The following is a 16230-nucleotide window of genomic DNA, read 5'->3' as shown; positions in this document are numbered from 1 at the left end:
GGGGAAGGAAATCTACCCGGATGTTGTGAGATGATTAAAAAAGCCCCCGTACAGAATGGGAAGTGAAACCTCATATGTAAAACTAATTGGATAACGTGAATTATGACATGTAGATAAGGATTGTGTGTATGTTATGATGGGTTTGGGGGGGGAGGAGATTTCATATTCTGGCATCCCTCCATGAGTGCCGATGTTTTGTTTCATTATTAAGACTTTTTAGATAAACAATGCTTGCATTTTGTTTGAAACTGTGTCTTTTATCGGAACCATGACACTGTGCTGCTTACAAGCAGAACAGAATATAGTTCCTATTTCAGTGGCACATTCTGTTCAGCGAAATTATTTTGTTAATTGTTCTTCCATCAAAGACTGTAGCAATATCAGACCAGAATTCTGAAATGTGACTGTAAACAATGTAGATACTTAACTGATACAGGTAGTCCTTGACTTACAACCATAACTGAGCTCAGATTATGGTTGAAAGGCATGCCATGGTTGTTAAGCATTGTCTGCAATGGACATTTTTTGTTGGAAACTGGAAAAGAATGGTGGTTTCTGATAAAATAGTAATTTGTGGTCATGTGACTAGGGGATGCTCTAAACCAGGGGTAGGCAACCTTGGCTCTTTTATGACTCGTGGACTTCAACTCCCAGAATTCCTGAGCCAGTCCACAAGTCATAAAAGAGCCAAGGTTGCCTACCCCTGCTCTAAACAGCTGTAAATGCAGGTCAGTTTCCGAGTGCCCAAAATGTGGTCATGTGACCACCATGTTGTGGGGGGGCGGGGTTTCCTGTCAGAATCCAGTTTGTAAGCACCTTTTTGGGGATCTGTCGTAACATCAAATGATTGCTAAGTGACTGGTCGTAAGTCAAGTACTACCTGTAGTGCTTTATATACTGATAGCATTATTAAAGTGCCTCTAAGGATATGAAATGCCACATTCTCCCTCTCATTATAGTTCTCTCATGTTTATTCATCCGTATCCTCTCAGATTGGGGGGAAAAAACACTAAATCTTACACTTCTGGTTTCAATCATACCTTAATGCCAGCATTTTTCAGAGTTTCCAAAGTTGGTCTGACATCCACCTGTAGTTGATCTTCTACTCCAGTCAGACATAGTAGCTCCATCTCCATCTCCAGACTCTCAATCACGGTGGCTACCTTCAGGGAGCGATCGTGGACACTTAATTTTGCTTGGACGTAGCGGGCCTAAGGAAGATCGCAAGAGACACCCCCGTTACTACTTGTTCATTCACATTAGGTCAGGGTTAGGCAACCTTGGCTCTTTTATGACTCGTGGACTTCAATTCCCAGAAGTCCACAAGTCATAAAAGAGCCATGGTTGCCTACCCCTGCACTAGGTGCTTACATCAGAACAGAGTACTGTGAGTAAGGAAAAGCAGGCCAAATTTCCCCAAGAGCCAGCAGCAATGCCTCCCACCTCTATTTTTAAAGCAGCCAGATTGCGCTACTCGGTTTTGGCAGCAAAAAGCTAAAATTCAGCAGCGTAATTTTTGGTCTCCATTTTAACCCCCAAAATGTAAAAATAAGGTGCATTAAGCCTTTGCAGGGCTTAAGGACCTATCTTCTTGTCTTTCTTCGAGTGCGCAACAAAACTAAACAAAATAAAGCATGCCTACAAACACATCAAAATTTTGGATCATTTCCCTACCAAGATGTCACTGTATCCCACCGTGCCCCCTGGTGGCTCAGAGGAGACAGAGAAGATTAAATAAAATGCAGCTCCAGCTGGGGAAAAAGTATCTGCCTCATTTTAAAAACTGGGCAATTACTTTAAAAAAAAACTAGGTGTGGAAGCAAATATATTCCTTCACTTGTAATTGCCAACACATTTATAGGGTAGGGAAGAGGAGGAAAAGAGCAGGAAACATATGGGTTGGGTAACCTTTGTGCGTGTGTGTGTATATATATGGCCCTTAAGTTGCCAGCTGGCTGCCACTGATACACTAGGAGCACATCCATGAGCAACCCTCATATCGTAAGTCATTTTTATTTTAGCCTTTGTCCTTCAACATCCTGGAATAAACAATATAGTATCATCAATGGTGGTGAAGCAGAAGACAATGCAATATGTCCTTTCCCAACCAGCAGCCCTCCATCCTTTCCCCTTGTCATGCCAGCTTGGACTGATAATCTGGGATGGGATGGGATGGGACAGGACGGGATAGAACAGCACAGAACAGAACAGAATTCTTTATTGGCCAAGTGTGATTGGACACACAAGAAATTTGACTCCACTGCATAAGCTCTCAGTTTACATACAAACAACAAAGTAAAATAATCATAAGATACCAATAGGAAAGGGTAGTAGAAAAGATGAGAAGGATAATAGTGATACAGACATATTACATGAGTAAATATCATTTAATCTTCTTATGAAACATTCATGCCTCCTATTTGGCCTATATCCTTCCTTGATATATGTGTTATAGAAGTATTTTGTACAGCTCACTTTTAAGTTTAAGATTTAGGGGCTGCATTTGCACAGTATGCCTAGATTAACTTTGCTTAGGTATTTTGGTGGTTTAATGTGTAGTGCAAATCCAGACCACTGGATTAGTGTATATATATCATATGTACTTAGAATATAGCTTAACGTAGTAACCAAGTCAAGCATATTGTGTCAATATAAACTGTCTTAGCTATTCTACCCTTGATGCCTTCCATGTAGATGAACTTTCTCCCAGAATTCTTGGCAATGGCTATATTGGTAGGGGAATTATGGGAGATAAAGCCTCAGTTCTGGAGGGCATAAAATATAGAAAAGGTTACTTACATTTTTCAAGATAAGAAACAACTTATGGGATTGGAATTGTAAAACAGACATCCAATAAAAATAATAAGATAAGTGGTATATATTCTATCAAGCCAATTCACTCATCCATTTTCCAAAATTTTCAAAGTAGCCCTTCCAGTCTGGAAGTTGCCAATGCATGATGGACGATGGCCAATTCCATCTTTGCCAAGAAAAGGGAACAGCAAGCACAGTAGTTTATAGTTTAACCTATTTAAAAAAGCACTTCCCTGCTTATTTCAGAGGTAAATGAGATATTCAGGTTAACCTTTTTTAAATAGGTTAACTGTAAACAACTTTATTTCATGTTTAATTCGCTTACCTCAAAATCTTGATATTGCTCCTCAGACAGGGATTTCTTTGCTACTACAAGAACTCTCAATCCTTCTCTTGCCATGTTACCACACTATAAAGGAATATACACATTTTAATAAGCTAATTGCCATTGGAAATAAATATTACCTTAACAATTATCCGTTTTTTTCAGTCAGAGAGCAGATTTCAAAATTTCAAAATTATGGAATTGCACCATAAAATTAATACTATAATTTTGTTGACCAGGTGGTAAAATTGTAATTGAAGTTTTAAAAGCCACCTCCAAAATAATGATTACAGTTTTATATCAAGGGGTTAGCAAGCTTTCCAACCTGAAAATCTTGCAAGACTTTGGCTATTTCACCCTAAAATGTTATTTGATTTTTGATGAGAATGCTGAACTAAGGTGAAATAACAAATGAGATATGGATTATTTTTAATGTAAAAACTTGGTTGACCTCACTAGAATTTCACGTGATCTAGCAACCTTCTAAAATTTCAGCTAATTAATTAATTAATTAATTAATTTTTGAGAATAATCAGACTATTACCAGGCACATTGGAGCCCCTGTTTTACATAGTGTTTCAGTTTTAGGTTTCTCCTATGCAGGGTCATGCAAAATATTTTTCTTCGCTTTTTTGCTGGGACAAACAAATGATGGAGACATCCAAACATTTCAGATTTTGCATGGAATTATTAATGCATAGGTAACTTGCCAAAGCCCATTCTAAGACCATTATGTTTGTGCAGTGTGGTAATATGCATACATATATGTTGAATCTGCAGATATATTGCAAGTTGCATGCAATATATCTGCAGATTCAACATGTATGTATGCATATTGCCAGTATGCACACACACTGCCCTACTTCTACCCTTCTTTATCAATATCTATAAGCATAGCATACTCCTCTCCTCTTGTTTCTTTTCCTTTCCTTTCCTCAGTTTGCAGGTGGTCTCTTCCTGACTTCAAATGATTTGACTACTACTCCCACTACCCCACAGTAGCCAGGTAGGCTAATGATGGAAGTTGTAGTACAACAGATAGGAAAGTTGCCACATTAGGAAATGCTGAGTTCTATCATTAGGGGCACTCAAAACATTCTTTGAATTCAGTCAGGAATTCTTGCCCTAATGAGGATTTCATACTTGCAAATGTAAAATAAGTCACGGCACTGAGACTGCTGTTCTGTACCTCTTCCTCCAGCCAGTCATTGTACTGAACAATGCCTGCCATAACCACATCCGCCCCTTTCATGTAGAATGTTATTTCTCCTGTAGATTCATCCTGAAAGAGACAGAAAACAGGGAAGAGGCAAGAAATGAGATGACAAAGGGGAAAATAAATCCCAGGCGCCCTGCTTTAGTACAGATACTAAAGATACAGATATCTATTCATAAAATACGTAATGCATCTATTGAATGTCATTGTGTGTTATCCTAAAGATGCCTAACTTCAGGAACCATTAATCAACAAAGAGAAAAACTGCTGTCTCCAAGGAATATAAGGTAGCACAATTCAGAAGAAGAAAAATCAACAAGCAAAAACATGGCTTTTAAAAGGGTCAGAGCACCAAAGGAAAGTCCTGTGTCATTGCAAAAACAACATCATGGAATCTCAACAAGCAAAAGCTGGAAGAACGTATAACATTTTTCTACTATGAATTGCTGTCTTTTACCCTCCCCAATTTGCACAGTGTGTAGGAGTCAGTTTAGTACAGGAAGTTAGAATAACAGAATAACAGTTGGAAGAGACATTGGAGTTCAACCCCCTGCTCACGCAGGAGACCTTATACCATTCCAGACAAGTGGCTGTCTAGTTTCTTCTTAAAAGCTTCCAGTGGTGGAGTATCTACAACTGCTTCAGGGAAACCATCCCACTGGTTAATTGTTCTCACTGTTAGGAAACTTCTCCTTAATTCTAGGTTGCTTCTCTCTTTGATTAGTTTCCATCCATTGGTTCTTGTCTTGCCTTCTGGTACTTTGAAAAATATGTTGATTCCCTCTTCTTTGTGGCAGCCCCTCTAATATTGGAACACTGCTATCATGTCACCCCTGGTCCTTTTCACTAGACTAGACAAACCCAATGCCTGCAACTGTTCTTCATACATTTTAGCATCCAGCCCCCTAATCATCATTCCTGGTCTTTTCTGCCCTTTTCCCAGAGTCTCTACATCTTTTTTATGACATGGTGACTAGGTCTCTTTTATAAAAGGACCATTGAACCACCATTTTATTTTTGAAAAGATGGGACACTGGGGAAAGGATTGGATTCTTCCCTGCCCCCAAAGTGTATAATGATCTTTCTTTTGATCAACTCATTCTTCTTATGCAACCCATTTTTAAAAAAATAGGTGGGCATTTGTCATTTATGTACTATCTTCTTTGCTCCTTATTATCTACATCTATTTGGTCTAGGTATTATCATTTTCTAAGGTGTGTTTAGCCAGAAAAAAACAGTTAATTAAATTGCAACAGTATTTGCAACTCTGTCATATAGAGGATGAAATAAATTTTCTGTTTCTCCAGGGTATGTTCTATATAGTAACAGGTTAAGATTACAGGACATAGGATTTGTTTCTAAATGTTTAATTTAATTTAATTTTAATTTTATTAGATTTATATACCGCCCTTTCCTGAAGGACTCAGGGCGGTTTACAGGGTATTTTAAAATCAAACCAATACAAAATACAAAAGTTAAAAAGAAAAACAATTAAAAAAGATTAAATTATCCCTAAAAATAAAACCCCAGTTAAAAATCCTCAGTCCTGGCCGGAAAGCTCAAAGAGCCAGGTCTTCAGGTCCCGGCGGAATGAACGCAGGTCAGGGGCAGTCCTGAGCTCCATGGGCAGCTGGTTCCAAAGGGCAGGCGCACCCACAGAGAAGGCCCTATCCCTGGGTGTTATCCGCTGGCAATCTTTTAGCGGCGGCACCCTGAGAAGACCCTCCCTGTGCGAGCGCACTGGACGAAGGGAACTTGATGCTGGCAGCAGGTGTTCCCTCAAATGTTGGAATTTTCTGTTTGTATAAAGTGTTTGGCTATAGAAGAGATAGTTAGAAAAGCTTTTATTGCAGTTTATTGAAAATTAGCAGTTGTGTGGCCACTTATGAAGAATGGTATAACTATGAACTTCTAAAATCATTGGGAATGGATTACAAAGCTTCTGAACTCCTTTCCCATTTAGTGCTTCTAAGAGCTAACACTAATAATCAAAGTAATAAACTGGTTCATATCCAGTAATAATTTATCCTTGAGGCAAGTACTCCAATGAATGAAATGTTCCTCCATAAAACAAACTCCAAACTCTCCATATCAAGGAAATCAATTCTACGCTAGCCATTTCCTTGACCTGTTAATTTTCTATGTGTCTGAACAAAATAAGCAGAATTTTATGATGTAAGTTCCATCAAGAAAAGAGAATGGGTTGGTTTTCTCATCTTCTTCTATTTAACGACAGGTGTTACTGGCTGAAATCCTAGGCTGAGGTCAGGTTCTCATTGTTCTGCATGGAAAAAGGTCACTGCTTTTTCCTCATTCCAACCATTCTCTTGCTTAGGATAAAACGTTACACTAATTCATGATTAACTAATTCACACACGTATACATTATCTTTTTTTTTTTAAAAAAAAACCATTTGAAATTGGTGAGTATTAAATTACAGGATTAAGACTGTAATCCTACACTCACCTATCTGGAATTAAGTATACTAAATCCAAAGGGAATATTAAGAGAGAGATTTATTAGTTGGTCTATAAATAAGGAATATGTATTTGTGTACAGTCCAGATCTGTAGATTCAGATTCTGAGCACAAGTTCCACAGCAGGACTGATCTTATTTATTTATTTATTTTTTGCTCACCAAATGATTTTCATCCACTAACATATTTTTCTTCTAAAATCTTTGGAATTCCCCCAGAGTTGTTGTGGAGCAGTGATTAAGATGTTAGATAATAATTGAAGACCGGGTTCAAATCCATCCTCATCCATGGAAGCTGATTGTCAGTCAGCCAGATGAAAGTTAACAGTGAAGTTAACAGAAAAAACTTGATGCAAATCCAAGAAGATTATAGTAAGAAGGACTTCATCTCAATAATGCAAACAGAGTGAAAACAGGATAACCAGCCAAAAAAAGTTCTGGAAACTCCTAAAATGCTATAGAAGCTAGAATGGGACAAAGTGCCACAAATCTGATTTTTACAACCTCATAAACCTCTGCTCACAATTATCTATTAAGAAAACAAAGGAGGCACAAAGTGTAAGTTTTCAGACGTAATCAAAAGCCAAAAAAATATCTCCTCCTGTCCAAATCAAGGATGGGGAAAAAAGAGAATCTTGGTTATGATCAAGTGTCTGATAGGATCCATCTACTTCGCATTATTGCCCTTCCACTGGGACCTCTTATTCCCACCCACCCCAAATGGTAGGTGCACACCCCAGGTTCTCTTTGTTGGAAAAAAGAGAAATTAAATTTGGTACTGAGACTTGGGCTTGCAGAAATGCCTTCAGTACTGACGGGCGTGGTTGATCTCTCAAGCCGATGTGGTTTAACACTGAGACCAAAGACAAACTTTCCCTCCTCCATAGATACTGTAGAGTAGGCCTATTAAAAACCCAGAATGATTTCCTTGATCAGATGAAGAAAGATTAAAGGGACTTTCCTCCCTTTTCATGCCTGATTTTTTGTTATTTTTTTAAACATTTATATGAAATTGATCAACAATCTTCTTTACCACTTAATCTTATTTATACCAGTGGCTTTTTACCTATGGCACATTACTGTCATCTTTCACAAAAGGACATATGACAATGGCATCATGTGGCGATACAAACTTCCAATTTCAAATCCAAGGGTGCCAGAAAAAAAAAAACACCTTAAAATATTTCCAACACAAATTAAGATCAATGTTTGTGCATTATACGTTTAAAACGGTTGAGATATATTTTAATAACTTTTTGATAGGAAACTAACAAAAAAGTCCACTTCCTGCAGCGCAGAACTAGTTTTAAGAGCGTTTAGATCTTTTGTCCAATATAAATATCGTATCAACTATCTCCTTGCATTAGTCATTTCCTCTCACTAAGTTCAGTAGGAGGTTAGCACATTCCCATGATATGGCAAGATTACAAGTATAAATCTGCAGAAAGATTTGCCACTTGTATTGTTTCTCAACCACATCTTTTTCCACCATAGTCTGATTTTGGGCCAAGGTTCAAAGGCCTTTTCCCTCCTCCCCCAACTCCCACTTGACACATGACAATAGCAGTTTCTGGGTTGCAAAAAACCCTATTCTCCATTCCAACTGCTCAGAAGAAGAGAGACTGGAAAGTTTTTGTGGTTGAACAAACAGCTTCCTCCCTACCAATAAGAGGCAGCAACAGTCTTATTTGTCTGGCTGGTTGGCTATAACAGGATCTCTGGAATCAGATACTATGAAAGTAGACAAATCTTTAACAGTCCCCCTCTTAAGAAGACACCGCAAAACTCAGGGAAAGGGAGATTGCTAATTGTTTTACCATTTGCAAGGCAGCTAGAGAATCTAAAAAATATATTTGGCCTTTTTTTTAACTCAGACACAAAGTTTATAAGTAAAACGAACATGACCCAACATCTCACTACTAACTGTTTCTGTTAACACATAACACGTCAACGTGTTATCGTTCTGCATTTTCATCCTCTTAAAACAAAAATATCCCAATTTATGCACGCCTCTGTAAGAAATATGCTGTACTTGGATAACAGGAATATAACTTAGGAAAACAAAGATTTAGAAATATCAGCCTCTCTGAACCTTTTTCTATAAACTGGGAGCTTGTGACAGAAAAAAAAATTCAGTGGGCATTTTCCCCACTGCTGGAAGGCGCAATGAGAATTGATTAACTTGGAAAAAATTCTATTCAAATTCAAGAGGATGGAGTTACAAGGTAGATCAGATTCTAGAAAATTTGCAGCACTTTGGGAGATAAATTCTTGACTTCTAATTGATTAACAAGAACAGCAGTTTTAACCTGAGGAAGTGAAAGAAGCTTCAAAAAAAAGGCAGATTTTTCCCCTATGGAATGACTATGAGCTCCATTCTGTTCAAAACATTTAGTATTAAGATTCCAGAGGAGTGTTATAGCTGTTATTCCCAACCATTCCCATTATGCAGACCACAATTCCATCAACCGTTTGTTAAGAGCAACATATAAACCAGGGGTTAGCAAAAGGATCCTCTACATATTATGGCACATGTAACACACATAGCCATATGTCAATCCTAAATTTTAAAAAAAGAAGAAATACGATTTTACAGGTAATTACATATTTTGCACCAAGCTCTGCTTTATAAAATATCCCAATCAGTGCTTTTTTTAAAAAAAAAAAGGTGCCAGAACTCACACGTCATACAACCTGCCTTGCCTACCCTACAAGGTTCCATCCAAAAAAGGTACTGGAACTCCATTCTGGGCGTTCTATGGCCAAAAAAGCCCTTATCCTAATAAAGACATAACAATACATCAAGTGTATTTAATACACTTGAATACCACTGGCATTGACAAAATCTCCATCAGTCAATTGCAGAAGGCAACTTTACTTGAAACAGTTTACATCCTGAGAGAATATCTTTATTTTATTTATTTTATAATATTTTATTAGTTTTTCAATGTTTACAGTAATATCTTTAATACCATCAAACAATAACTACCTATCCCAGATTCTTGGGATGAACTTGACAGGTGGATAGAAATGCCAAATTGAGTCTAAATATTTGGTTGACCATACAACCAACCAACCAACCATAATAAAAGCCTGAAATCTTATCCCAGTTTATACAGAACATTTTTCCTCGCATGCTTATCCATCTTACCCGAACAATAATCCCCATTCGTTTACTTTCATACGTGAAGGGGAAAATCTGGAGAATGGTATAGTTTAGAATGTGGCCGCCAGGAGTCCTCAGCTGCACAGAAGCCTGGTCCCTTCCAACCAGTGTCAAGCCAACACTTTCTGTCCATTGCACCAGGGCCACCTAAGCACAAGAGAAGTCACAGGTCAGATAGACTGCTGAGCTAGTGAGTTCAGAGGTCAAGCGAATGCAACAGGAGGGAGGAGGGAAACGGGCAAAGGGAAGAACAAAATGATTTGATTGTTAACTGTACCATTTCCCCTCCTGGATTCCTCAGCCTCTCTTGTGGCTAGAAGTGCCTTTCTAATTTGATAACAGCTGGGACTAGCAGGCGTGGTTTGTATAGCTGGGGCTGGAATATGACAGCAATTGAGAGAACAACCTGTCCATGACGCTGAAGTTCCCAGGCTTGCTCTCCTTTCATCCCACCCTTCTAGAACAGTGTTTCTCAACCTTGGCCACCTCAAGACGTGTGAAGCCAAGCATGCCGGCCGGGGAATTCTGGGAGTTGAAGTCCACATATCTTGAAGTGGTTGAGAAATACTGCTCAAGAAACTCAAAGGTAAATGACTGAACAACTTCAGCACTGTGAAAGTTACACTGAAATAAGAATAAAATAATAATGAATTAGCTTTTGTCCCAATGCTTTCCATTAGTTACATGCAATCTCTTGAAGGTTAAATAATTTTTGTCTGGATAAATTTTTAAAAAGTTCTTAATGCGTGTTTTTAACTACCATTTTTTTTTTGTTGCCAACCTTTTTTTTTTTTACAAAAAAGTGCCCTTTTTCCCACAATGAAAAAAGGAAAATATCCTTCCTCAATGTCAGGTAGTGGCTTGTTGCTAGGGCAGGAGAAAATATAGAAAATATTTAGAAAATAACAATTTATGAATACAGTGATAATTGAGGGTGAGGATAACTTATCTTTCACTGTAAATTCCAATGAATTACTTTGAAACTAACATGCCCAAATATTTCCTCTGCATCTCTTTGCCTAAATATCATCTAATAAGAAATGGAATAGAAAATTAATTACAGAATATACTCCCAACAATGAAAGAGCCTAGGCTGCAGCCATTATTACCTTCTCATATAGCAAACTTTTCTTGATTCTTGAGCTTTAGCAATGTTATTTGACATACAGGTAGTCCCCGACTTACAAAAATTGGTTTAGTGACCATTTGAAGTTATAATGGCACTGAAAAGCAAGCAAAGTCAATGGGGAAGCCAGATTCACTTAACAACCATGTTACTAACTTAACAACTGCAGTGATTCACTTTACAACTGTGACAAAAAAGTTCATAAAATGGATCAAAACTCACTTAACAACGTCTGGCTTAGTAATGGAAATTTGGGACTTCAGGACTACCTGTATGTAAATTACACATAGGACCTGCAACCAAAAAAAATGCAGCATGGATTGCTTTTTTCGCAGGCCTCTCTGTTTTCAAGATACTTAATCCCAGTTCATTGACTTCTACTCTCCCTTTTCTCCCCCCACCCTTTTTAGTCAACATTTTTCCACTAGTGAGAGCATAGTTGTCATTGAACTGATCTGGGGGTGGGGGAATGTCTCACCTTTTAAGAACTTGGGCACATTTAAGAATTTTCCTTGATGGTATCTGTCAATTGTATTGCTCTGGCTACCTACCTATATTCAAAATAAGAGTTTGCTGTGAGTAACGTGACAGTCATCATGGGTGTGTGATGCTAAGTAAGGAAGAACCTAACAAAATGATTATTTGAGGAAGATGAGAGTAACTTCTCAAATAAAGGACTTTTATGCAAGAAAAAGTGATAAGCCAAAAATCCAGTCCTTGAGGTCACATGGTTTGGGTTGACCAATCTCTCTCATCCTTTGTCCTCAGACTGAAAAAAAAGGATGTGCTACTTTGCAAGACTGGTGTGAGGTTTAATGTGATTATGTTACATTTAAATATGTTATTCCAGGCATTAAGTGAACTGTTGTTAAAATGCTATTCTTAGCTGGTGAATCTAGATATAATAAAAGGGAAAGCCACATGGCTTTTAGGAATGGGGTAGCCAACGAACAATGTGACATTGGTTTGTGTAAACCGCAGCTGCATTAAAACCAAAACTGCCTCTCTGAAGTTTCTTGCTTGCTTACTTCTCATTGAATCTGTGCACCTCTAAACAAGATCTCTTAAAAATATAAAAGATCTCCAATGATCCTTCATAAGGGCAATTAGCAATAGCACTTATACATAAATACTGCTTCATAATGCCTTATAGCCCTCTGTAAGAGGTTTACAGAGTCACTATATTTTCCCCAACAATCTGGGTCCTCATTTTACCGACCTTGGAAGGATGGAAGGTTTAGTCAACCCTCAGCCAGTCAGGATCCTAGGATTACCACAGAAGCAGTGATAGGTTTTGGAGCTGAATGGCCATGGCCTAGTTTTATTTTGTTCTGATGTTTCACCTAATGTTGTGGCTGGCATCTTGAGAGGCATACAGAGAGGTAGACCACAAAGCAACACACACACTGCCTCTGAAGATGCCAACCACAGCTTCCGGTGAAACAACAGAACGAAAGCAAACTAGATCACGGCCATTCATGCCAAAAGCTCATCACTGCTTGGTTAGTGCCAGCCATAAAATTCTGTATCAGTACATAAAAGAGTGGTGCTGCTATAGCCCACTTATTATTGGCTAGTGTTCCTGTAAATTTCTAGCAATTGAACACTCCTTGCTCATGAACGCATGTGAATTTATTGGCCAACAAGGCTATTGATTAATGTCGCTTCAGACCAACAGAGATATACTTTTCCCCCATACTTCAAAGTCTCATTTGGATGGTGGGATCCCTGTGAACAGCTGCTTGTAATGTAGTTGATCGACACATTTTTTTTCACATTCTAGGAAGCGGTGAGGTGTTTTGGCGGTTGAAGGTCACTTGGTCAAGTCTTCTCCTGGGCAAGTTATCTGATCAGATTCTACCTCTTACATTTCCCCTTGGTTACTGTAAGGCCTCAATCAGACAGAATGACGAACCCCCAGAGGCAGTAACTGATCTCTCTATAAAGAAGCTTTCAGGAGCCAGGAATGTACATCGGAAACAAATGTAGGAAGCCTGCTTTGTGTTTAAGGAAATGAATGCTGTGCCAACTGGTAGAAATTATCCCTTCTGTTCAGAAAAAGGGGGGTAGGGAGATGGACCTTCAAGGTTTTGTTTGAATTTCAACATTAACTGATCTTCCTGCCTTAACAATATTTTATTACTATAGAGTTCCAAAGGTAGATTTTTAGAAGTCTGTTAAAACAAGATTTCACTGATTTCCTAGAGGGAATGACTGAGCAATATCAAAATTCAGAAAAGTAACCTAGCTTTTTTCCTTTAAAAAAAAAAACAAGGAAGCCAGCTGTTTAGGGGTAAAGACAATGGGAAGACTTATATTGCCAATATCATTGAAGAAATTACATTCCAAGAGAGGATTTTATCATGAAAGATCTAACTTTAAAAACAAGATAAAATTCTGTTATATTTGCTTGTGAGAGTCAGTTGGAGTAGCGGTTAAGGCATTAAGTTAAAACAGGGAGACTGTGAGTTCTAGTTCCTCCTTGGACACAAAGCTGGCTGGGTGACCTGGGGCCACTATTTTTTTCTCAGCCCTAGAAAGGTACTTTTGAAAAATCCTGCCCAGGCAGTTTCTGAGAACTAAACACAATTGAATGGAAATTTTTTAAAAAAACTGTAGGGTTTGAGAAATCTTATTTATATAAACTAACTACATTGCCATGGATAAATTCCAAGCTTTAATGTTGTGTGAAATTTAACAGCTATGCTTACATTATCCCCAGAATGGAGTTAACCATATTTGGAAAACAAAAGAAAAAAACAGGCATATTAAGAACACATAAAAAGACAATAACATTCTTTTGAAGATCATTTTACCTCATCAGGACTAGCAGCTTGGTACACCCTGCAAGAATCTTCATAATGCTTCTCAGCTTCAGCCTGATCTGTCACACCATTCGATTCATAGACAGGAGTCACATTGTGGCAGAGAGCAATTGCTTTCACTGCCTCATGGACACGGCTGCTCAGGGTTTTTCGTACTTTGGTAGCCAGGCTGGGTGCTTTTAAAGCAGGTGGTTCCTGCGACTGCTAGAAGAGAGGAGAAAATAAGTTGATTGAAATTAGTATCCCGCAATTAATAGTCCCCTTATGAATCCAGCTATTTTGAAGATCAAATCGAACTAAGGAGAAACTTCCTGACAGTTAGAACAATTAACCAGTGGAACAACCTGCCTCCAGAAGCAGTGAATGCTCCAACACTGGAAGTTTTTAAGAAGAGACTGGCCAGCCATTTGTCTGAAATGGTATAGGGTTTCCTGCCTGAGCAGAGGGTTGGACTCCAAGGTCCCTTCCATCATCATCATCATCATCATCATCATCATCATCATCATCATCATCATCAATCAATCAGATGATAAAAATACATTGTAGGACAAAAAAAGTAACTAACTTATTTGCTTAACCCATAAAGACACTGGAAAGCATTTATTCAGTGTAGCGTTTTCTCAAAATGTCATATTTCTATGGAAAAACAGTTTAAAAGTAACCAGTTATAAAGTTAGGAACATACATGTTCACACGGAAGCTTATGAGATTTAAACATGCACAAGGCTTTTTTGATTGTTCAGTGTGTCTGAACAATCTGGCAAAAAGTTTAATATTTTAAGGATGACAACATAGTCTATCAATAACATTTTTTTAAAGGCACATTTAGAAACACCATTAATAGACATTTGACAACTGTGCATGGGCAGTTACTTCTCAGCACATGGAACAAATTCATTATTCAGTGAAGTTTAACTTCATAGCAACGTTCACTTTTAAAATTAGGTTTTCAAGAGACAAATGGCCCCTTGATATTTTTAGCAAGAAGAATCTCTCTCTGTCTCTCAGCACTGCTGTCATCATAACCCTAAGATATTTTGGCCATAGTAATCGATGGATTCAATAGGGAAACAACTTCACTGGCACTGAGAGCTGGGGAGATACTATGAATTCGCAAATGTCAGCTTCAAGAATCAAAGTTACAAACAAGTAACCAGTCCTCATTCAGAGTAGCCTCTGTGAATTACTTTATTTCCAGAAGAGAAAGTTCATTAAGCCAAAGAAAGCAACATGGCTGTGGTAAATCTTGACTAAAATCCAATATTTAATACATATTAATATGTAATATTTGTGGCCCAGGAAAGATTGGAGTCTAAATAGAAGTGAAAGTTCTGTTGATAGTACAACATAACTGCAGTATAAAAATATGCCTTAGAGTTCTCAAAGCACAAATGAATCGGCTCAAAGTATCCTACTTCAGACCCATTATATGAAGATCTGGTTCCCTAGAGAAGCTCTAATGCTGGGAGTGGTAGAAGGAAAGAGAAGAAGAGGACAACTAGAAACAATTAAAATAAAAATAAATAAATAAAATGGATGGACTCAAAGTGGCAATAAGTCTACCATTGGAAGACCAGGTTAAGAACAGATGGTGATGGAGAAAATCTGTGTCATTGTTGAGAGTCGACAATCTTAGATATGAATCAATTAATAGGGAAAGACAAATAGTGGACAAAAGAGAGGCATTTGAGGGAGTGTGATTGTGATATCATTACAGGAAATATACCCATGCATTGAAAGACAATTAATTCAGGAAATAGAGGCTGAGATGGTTTCAAACTAGGTACCATCATGGACTAGAAAAGGTGTTGTAAGTGATCACAAGACAGGTATCTTCAAGGCTGGACATTTGTGTGTAAACATGAGAAAGATGATCTCAGAACTCAGGGCAATAGAAAATTTATCACTCCAGAAAAAAGCAGTGACCCTTGAATTTAATGGAGGGTCTTGCAGAATTTGTGATGTATTCTCTTGACTCTAACCTTAAACCTTTGAGCTCTGTCCAGCATATTATTTCTTTTCTCATTGAAGAATCTCTTCTCTTCAGAAGCGAGAGCTTCAGTTTTGGCCAGGTATATTTTCAAAATGTTACTGCTGCTGGTGCAGTGATTTCTTTATATTAAGTTATTATTATTTAACCATGCTGGATGGCTCAGCCAAAGAGACATGAGCTACTTCCTTCTTGTTAGGAGGTGATGATTAGTGTCATGTAAGGAATGAAATTATGCTGTCACCATGGAAAGTCTACAGGACTTTAAGTTAAAGTAGTATTCTTTGTGATA

At 37.9% G+C, this 16230-nt stretch overlaps 1 protein-coding gene across 6 annotated transcripts in view; it reads right to left on the bottom strand.

Annotated features, from left to right (window-relative positions):
* Positions 1–16230, bottom strand: part of ATP9A (ATPase phospholipid transporting 9A (putative)) — a 94261-nt gene that overhangs the window by 21308 nt on the left and 56723 nt on the right. For 5 of the 6 annotated variants that reach the window (XR_014491870.1, XR_014491871.1, XR_014491872.1 and 2 more), the window contains 5 exons: positions 13940–14152; positions 9983–10144; positions 4329–4421; positions 3140–3223; positions 1041–1211 (listed from right to left, as the gene is read on the bottom strand). Coding sequence is in view for 3 of the 6 variants with exons in the window: in XM_083357412.1 (XP_083213538.1) it covers positions 1041–1211; positions 3140–3223; positions 4329–4421; positions 9983–10144; positions 13940–14152 (723 nt within the window). In the remaining 3 variants the exon portion in view is untranslated. The remainder of the gene's footprint in view (positions 1–1040; positions 1212–3139; positions 3224–4328; positions 4422–9982; positions 10145–13939; positions 14153–16230) is intronic. The other variant, XM_083357411.1, reaches the window with a different exon arrangement.

The sequence above is a fragment of the Vipera ursinii genome, assembly GCF_947247035.1.
Source record: "Vipera ursinii genome assembly, chromosome: 3".
Taxonomy (NCBI): domain Eukaryota; kingdom Metazoa; phylum Chordata; class Lepidosauria; order Squamata; family Viperidae; genus Vipera; species Vipera ursinii.
This window is presented reverse-complemented; position numbering and strand designations above follow the sequence as displayed.